At 46.0% G+C, this 7,500-nt stretch overlaps 3 protein-coding genes across 3 annotated transcripts in view; 2 read left to right on the forward strand and 1 right to left on the reverse strand.

Moving 5' to 3' along the window:
- Positions 1–1,956, forward strand: part of LOC123501721 (RAB11-binding protein RELCH homolog) — a 3,964-nt gene extending 2,008 nt beyond the window's left edge. The window contains 3 exon segments of the mRNA XM_045250726.1: positions 1–642; positions 1,075–1,212; positions 1,823–1,956. The exon segment at positions 1–642 is cut by the window's left edge and continues 816 nt beyond it. Coding sequence (XP_045106661.1) covers positions 1–642; positions 1,075–1,212; positions 1,823–1,840 — 798 coding nt within the window. The 3' untranslated portion in view covers positions 1,841–1,956.
- Positions 1,852–4,826, forward strand: LOC123501274. Its single transcript, XM_045250034.1, has 3 exons — positions 1,852–2,004; positions 3,143–3,252; positions 4,520–4,826. Exons 1-3 carry the CDS (start codon positions 1,852–1,854, stop codon positions 4,707–4,709), a joined length of 453 nt encoding a protein of 150 aa, XP_045105969.1. The 3' UTR covers positions 4,710–4,826.
- A 2,408-nt stretch (positions 4,827–7,234) lies between these two features.
- LOC123501850 (hypoxia up-regulated protein 1-like) overlaps positions 7,235–7,500 on the reverse strand; it is a 32,511-nt gene continuing 32,245 nt past the window's right edge. Inside the window, 1 exon segment of the mRNA XM_045250889.1 lies at positions 7,235–7,500. This exon segment is cut by the window's right edge and continues 1,199 nt beyond it. The gene's annotated coding sequence lies outside the window, so the exon portion shown is untranslated.

Genomic DNA, 7,500 nt, shown 5'->3' on the forward strand with positions numbered 1-7,500 from the left:
CTGCCTCCGTGGCCGCTGCTGGAACACTTGAAGGGCGCTGTGCTTCCCCGTCTGATCGGGGCGCTGGCGGGGCTGCAGACGTGGCCGGGGCCCGCGCTGGACGCCTTCTTGTCGCTGTTCTCGGAGGTGCCGCGCTGCCTGGGCCCCGCGCTCACCGCCAACACACTCACGCCACTCTTCCTGGCTCACCTGGACGGGGCGGACCCCGAGGCGGTGCGGAGCGGCCACACGGGACTGACGGGGCCCGTGTCGGTGGTGTACGTGGCGGCGGTGCTGGGGCGGGGCGGGGCGGGGACTTCTGGGGAGATGGAGGGGTTCCTAGCGCGGCAGATCAGCATCCTGGGGCTGTGCGGGGCGCCGCTGCACGCCCCGCTGCTGTGTGTGGCCACGCTGATGGCCGCCCCGCGCCACACTGAAGCCGTGCTGGGGGCGCTGTGGGGAGCCGTGGTGCACCGTGCCCCCGCAGTGCGCGCCGCCGCTGCCACACTGTGGGGGGCGGCGGTTGGGGGGGTGCCGGACGCAGCGCTGGGAGCCAGACTGGTGCCCGCGCTGGTCACTCTCGCCTCAGACCATGACATCAGAGTAAAGGCCGCCACACTCACGCCGCTCGCCACCACGCTCACCACGGCCACTCACCCGGAGGTAACCACACTCACCACCACCACCACCACTACTACTACTACTACTACTACTACTACTACTACTACTACTACTACTACTACTACTACTACTGTCCCTATGTCTGTATGTGTGTGTGTCTGTCTGTGTGTCTGTGCCTTCAGTTCATGTAGTATAATGTTCAAAGCACCTACTTCTCTCATTCTGTCTGTCTGTCTGTATGTATGTATGTATGTATGTCAGTCTGTCTATCTATATATCTGTCTATCTGTCTATCCATCTACTAATCAGTCTACCTGTCTGTCAGTCTATATGTGTGTGTATCTGTCTATCTATCTATTTATCTATCTTTATTTATATATATCTATGTATCTATTTATATATCTATCTATGTATCTATTAATCAGTTTATCTCTTTGTGTGTGTGTGTGTGTGTGTGTGTGTGTGTGTGTGTAGGTGCTGGACAAGGTGTGGCTGCAGATGGAGACGCTGGCGGATGACGTTGGAGTGTGTGACCAGAAGGCGTTCCAGCTGGCCCTGGCCCACACCTGCACACACCTGGCCCACACTGCACACCCCGCCTCATACACCACTGTGAGTACCTGTGTGTGTGTCTGTCTGTCTGTCTGTCTGTCTGTCTGTCTGTCTACCTAACCTAACCACCACCACCACCACCACTACTACTACTACTACTACTACTACTACTAACCTAACCTGTCTGTCTGTCTGTCTGTCTGTGTGTCTGTGTTGAAGAAAATAGTAATGATAATAATAATAATAATAATAATAATAATAATGATAACAAATCTTAACCAAATATGACTAAACATTCTCTTTTTTTCCCCCGCCCCGCCCCGCCCTGAAATGCCCCGAAATACCCCAAAACCATCCAAACACCCAAAAAAAAAACACCCAAAAACATCCAAAACACCCAAAAACACACCAAAAAACACCCCAAACACACCCAAACACACAAAACACCCAAAACACCCAAAACACACACCCAAAACACCAAAACACAAAACACATCAAAACACCCAAAACACCCAAAACACAAAAACACACCAAAACACCCAAAACACACCAAAACACCCAAAACACCCCAAAACACCCAAAACACACCAAAACACACCAAAACACCCCAAAAACACCCAAAAACACCCCAAAACACCCCAAAACGCCTCGGAACGCCCTCCCCAAACAGTCCTGCTACCCCGTATGAGCCGCATAGCGATGGGAGGCGGCGGAGGGGCGAGCGGGGGTGGCAGCGGAGGGCGGGGTGGGGAAGAGGTGGGGGCCGCACTACTGGAGGCATACTCGGCCCTCACCTGCTGCCTCCTCCCAGACCATGTTATTGCCCATCTCGTGCTGCCGCCGCTACTGCAGGTGTGTGTGTGTGTGTGTGTGTGTGTGTGTGTGTGTGTGTGTGTGTGTGTGTGTGTGTGTGTGTGTGTGTATGCAAAACAATAGGGTGCCAAGAACAGAACCCTGAGGCACACCATATAAGAGGAATGAGGCAGACTTAACATTGCCAGCACATACATAGTGGTTACGTCAAAAGATAGCTTTTAAACCATTTTAGAGGTGTGCCATGAATACCAAACTAATTCTCTAATCGTGTAAGTAAAATGCTATGGCCAACAGTATCAAAGGCACCAGAGAGATCCAGGAGTAAGAGAACAGTAACATCACCCTTATCTGCCTGCAGTAGGACATCATTTATCAGGCGACAGAGAGCAACTTCAGTAGAGCAATTAGAACGATAAGCAGATTGGCGAGTGTCTGTAAGATCGTTAGCATATATGTAAGAAGATAGCTGCAGTGATACGATCCTCTCAATTATCTTGCTTAGGGTAGGCAGGCTAGAAATAGGTCTATAGTTATTGAGAGTTGGATCGAGGGAGATTTTTAAGGACGGGAGTGATCTTGAGAGAGTTGCAGAGATCGGCCGTACTTAATGATAGATTGATTAAATTTGTAATAAAAGGTGCTAGCTTTAGTAGACTGGTATAGGGTGTAAGGTGTACGATTTATTAGTGAGCCCCTTGGTGGTGTTACAAGCAGTAAGTTCAGACACAGGTTCAGATTGAAAGAGAGGTGCTGTGACGCTGAGGATGGCAATAAAGAGCACACCTGTACCTATCCACTTCCTAACCACTGTTTTGTCCTTTGTCGTGAAAGAAATTGGCGAAATCATGTGTGTGTGTGTGTGTGTGTGTGGTTGTAGTAGTAGTGTGTGTGTAGTCGTCGTAGTAGTAGTAGTAATAGTGGTGGTGGTGGTATTGTGTGTGTGTGTGTGTGTGTGTAGTTGTGGTAATAGTAGTAGTAGTAGTGTGTGTGTGTGTGGTTGTGGTGGTAGTAGTAGTAGTGTGTGTAGTTGTCGTAGTAGTAGTAGTAGTAGTAGTAGTGGTAGTATTGTGTGTGTGTGTTAACCATTAAGTCCCTCTCTCTCTCTCTCTCTCCTCTCCTCTCCTCCCCACCCACCACCACCACCACCACTACCCTCTCTCTCTCTCTCTCACAGCTTCAGAAATGGCTGGGTGGAGCTTCCTTTGACTACATGGAGACTCTGACAGATTTGGTAAAGGAATACTCGCTAAGGACCCAGACAGCTGCCACCAACCCCCCAGAGAGGTGAGAGAGAGAGAGAGAGAGAGAGAGAGAGAGAGAGAGAGAGAGAGAGAGAGAGAGAGAGTGTGTGTGTGTAGAAAGTTTGTAGTGTTTTTTGAGTGTGTGAGTGTGAGAGAGAGAGAGAGAGAGACAGTTTGTAAGGTTTTTGAGTGTGTGTGTGTGTGTGTGTGAGAGAGAGAGAGAGAGAGAGAGAGAGAGAGAGAGAGAGAGAGAGTGTTTGTAAGGTTTGTGTGTGTGTGTGTGTGTGTGTGTGAGAGAGAGAGAGAGAGTGAGAGTAAGGTTTTGAGTGTGTGTGTGTGTGTGAGAGAGAGAGAGAGAGAGAGAGAGAGAGAGAGAGAGAGAGAGAGAGAGAGAGAGAGAGAGAGAGAGAGAGAGAGAGAGAGAGAGAGAAATTAAAGCTAACTTTCTCACAGGCAACAGACCACCCAAGGAAGATGAAGAAAGAGAAAGAGAGAGAGAGAGAGAGAGAGAAACACACAAAACTAAGTAAATTTCTTGTCGTAAATTGAATAGATAAATAATTGTGGGAAATTATTATTATTATTATTATTATTATTATTATTATTATTATTATTATTATTGTTGTTGTTTGCGTGTGGGGAAGCTTTGCCTGTCTGTCTGTCTGTCTGTCTGTCTGTGTGTATGTCTGTGTGTCTGTCTGTATGTCTGTTATAACTCATCTCCACTCATCTCCACAACTTCCACCATCTCCTCTTGGTCTCTCACTCATCTCCACCTGATCTTTACTCATCTCCACTTATCTCCTCTCATCTCCACTCATCTCCTCTCATCTCCACTTATCTTTCATCTCCACTGCCTGCTCTTGACACCACACAACCTCCACCACCTCCATCTGACCTCTCACTCATCTCCACTCATCTCCACCTGATCCTTACTCATCTCCAGTCATCTCCACTACCTCCCATGATCCATACAACCTTCCCTAACCTCCACAACCTCCCCCTGATCACCCTCATCTCCACCAGGCCCTCTACTCATCTCCACTTATCTCCACCTCATCTTCACTACCTCCCTAGACTCTTACAACCTCCACCCGATCACCACCTCATCTCCTCTGAATCTTTACTCATCTCCACAACCTCCCCCTGACCCTTACTCATCTCCACAACCTCCCATGGCCCCAACAACCTCCCCATCAATCTCCCCTCATCTCCTCTGACCTCCACTCATCTCCACAACCTCCCCTGACCCTTACTCATCTCCACTCATCTCCCCCTGACCCCATACTCATCTCCACTCATCTCCACAGACGTAAGCCCTCCCTCTCGCTAAGTGGAGGTCTCCCCCCCCCAAACGTGGAGGAGGTTAGAACGAAGATGAGTAAGATGTTCTCCACCTCCTCCTCCACCTCTTCCACCTCCTCCTCCTCCTCCTCCTCCCTCCAAGCCAGAGCACAAGCTATCAATGCCTCTCTTCCCGGGTTTCTGAAGAAGAAGTGAGGAGGAGGAGGAGGAGGAGGAGGAAGAAGAAGAAGAGGAGGAGGAGGAGGAGGGATTACAAGTGCCTGAAGGAAGAAGAGGAGGAGGATAAGAAGAAAGAAGAAGAAGAAGAAGAAGAAGAGGAGGAGGAGGAGGAGGAGGAGGAGGGGTTACAAGTGCCTGAAGAGGAAGAAGGAGGAGGAGGAGGAGGAGGAGGAGGAGAGGAGAAGATTTTTAAGTGCCTGAAGAAGAAGAAGAAGAACAAGAACAAGAGGAAGAGAAGGAGGAGGAGGAGGAGGAAGAGAGGAAGATTTTAAGTGCCTGAAGAAGAAGAAGAAGAAGAAGAAGAAGAAGAAAGACAGTTTTATATATTTTAACACAAATAATAATAATAATGATAATAATAATAAAAATAATAATAATAAAAATAATAATAACATTCCATAGAGATAAGAAAACAGATTATATATAGAATTATTATTATTATTATTATTGAATATATTAATTGGTAATGATTTGAGAGAGAGAGAGAGAGAGAGAGAGATTTTGTTTTTAGATTAATTAGAAAAAAGTTGGATTTATTTTGATATGTACTCTCTCTCTCTCTTCCTTTCTTTAACACACTCTCTCTCTTTTCCTTTCTTTAACACTCTCTCTCTCTCTTCCTTTCTTTAACTCTCTCTCTCTCTCTCTCTCTCTCTCTCTCTCTCTCTCTCTCTCTCTCTCTCTCTCTTTAACACTCTCTCTCTCTTCCTTTCTTTAACACTCTCTCTCTCTCTCTCTCTTTTTTAACTCTCTCTCTCTCCTTTCTTTAACACTCTCTCTCTCTCTCTCTCTCTCTCTCTCTCTCTCTGGCACAAGATTTCTGAAAGATAGTTTTGGGGAATTTTGCATTTTTTAGAGAATATTTTAGGGCAATTTATATATTTTTCAAGGGTTAAGAGATGGTGCATTTTTAGGGATATTTAAAGGATTTTTGTCCCTAAATTCCTTAAAAACATCAGAATTATTATTATTATTATTATTATTGTATTATTTCATTGTTCTCTCTCTCTCTGATTTATTGCTATTCCTCCTCCTCCTCCTCTTCTTTTCCTCCTCCTCCTCCTCCTCCTTTTCCTCCCCCTCCTCCTCCTCTTTCCTCCCCTCCTCCTCCTCCTCTTTTCCTCCTCCTTCTCCTCCTCTTTTCCTCCCCTTCCTCCTCCTCCTCTTTCCTCCCCTCCCCTTCCTCCTCTTTTCCTCCTTCCTCCTCCTCCTCTTTTCCTCCTTCCTCCTCCTCTTCCTCCCCTCCCTCCTCCTTTCCTCCTCCTCCTCTTTTCCTCCCCTCCTCCTCCTCCTCCTCCTCCTCCTCCTCCTCCTCCTCCTCCTCCTCCTCCTCCTCCTCCTTTCCTCCCCTCCTCCTCCTCCTCCCCTCCTCCTCCTCCTCTTTCCCTCCTCCTCCTCCTCCCCCTCCCCCCTCCTCCTCCTGGGCTTTTAAAACTCTTGGTGATCTATTTGTATATTTTATTAATTGTAAAAACTAAAATGCAAAGAAATAAATGAATTAATTAATGCACCATTAATGCAAACACCACTCCCTCTCACTTCAAAGAGAGAGTGAGAGGAGAGGGGTGGAGAGAGAGAGAGAGAGAGAGAGAGAGAGAGAGAGAGAGAGAGAGAGAGAGAGAGAGAGAGAGAGAGAGAGAGAGAGAGAGAGAGAGAGAGAGCGAGAGAGCGAGAGAGAGCGAGCATGTTTCCTTCTCTTCCTCTTCTCTCTTCTTATGCCTCCTCCTCCTCCTCCTCCTCCTCCGTCTGCAATAACAATAATAATAATGATAATAATTAGTAAAATAAATCGGTATAATTTTTCAATGTAATCTCAATCATACACACACACACACACACACACACACACACACACACACACACACACACACACACACACACACACACACACACACACACACACACACACACACACACACACACACACACACACACACACACACACACACACACACACACACACACACACACACACACACACACACACACACACAACACACACACACACACACACACACACACACCACACACACACACACACATTCCGCCCAATTGGAAAATGTTTTAATAGTAGTAGTAGTACTGGTGGTGGTGGTAGTAGTAGTAGTAATAATAGTAGTAGTTAGTAGTAATAATAGTAGTAGTAGTACTTGTGGCCTTGTTAATAGTGCTTTATATAAGTATGCAATGTGTGTGTGTGTGTGTGTGTGTGTGTGTTCAGTGAGACAGACAAAAGTGTTTGAGTTGTTGTTTATTGGTTGGTGGTGGTTGTTGTCGTCTGTCTGTCTGTCTGTCTGTGTGTGTGTGTGTCATTACTACTGTGCATTTGTAAATAAAAACTTGAAAATACTAAATTATTATGACTTACCTCAACCTTCTGGGAGGCTCTGGGGGAATGGAAGAGGCTGGGAGGAGGAGGAGGAGGAGGAGGAGAAGAGGAGGAGGAGGAGGAGAAGAAGAAGAAGAAGAAGTAGTAGTAGCCAAATAAATAATAATAAAGAGACATTTATTAATTCTTTATTTATATTTTTATCAACATTTTTTATAATCCTAATTTTTTTTTCTAGAACCCAAAAATTTGTTGACACCAAACCCATTCAATAATACATTAATAAATAAATAAATAAATAATATGATGTCCAAGAATTTGTTTACATTTTTCCTCCATTCAAAAATAAAATAAAAATGTAAAAATAAAAAAAAAATAAAATAAACGACTGATTTCCTCGACATGCCTAAAATATTTCCCAGCATTCCTTTACCATTC

The sequence above is a fragment of the Portunus trituberculatus genome, chromosome 2 (assembly GCF_017591435.1).
Source record: "Portunus trituberculatus isolate SZX2019 chromosome 2, ASM1759143v1, whole genome shotgun sequence".
NCBI lineage: Eukaryota > Metazoa > Arthropoda > Malacostraca > Decapoda > Portunidae > Portunus > Portunus trituberculatus.

Bases quoted from the DNA above. Each gene is read 5' to 3' on its own strand.
- LOC123501274 (XM_045250034.1), top strand. From the start codon at position 1,852: ATGGGAGGCGGCGGAGGGGCGAGCGGGGGTGGCAGCGGAGGGCGGGGT. The intron at 2,005-3,142 runs GTGTGTGTGTGT...TCTCTCTCACAG, and splicing joins TGCTGCCGCCGCTACTGCAG to CTTCAGAAATGGCTGGGTGG. The intron at 3,253-4,519 runs GTGAGAGAGAGA...TCATCTCCACAG, and splicing joins GCCACCAACCCCCCAGAGAG to ACGTAAGCCCTCCCTCTCGC.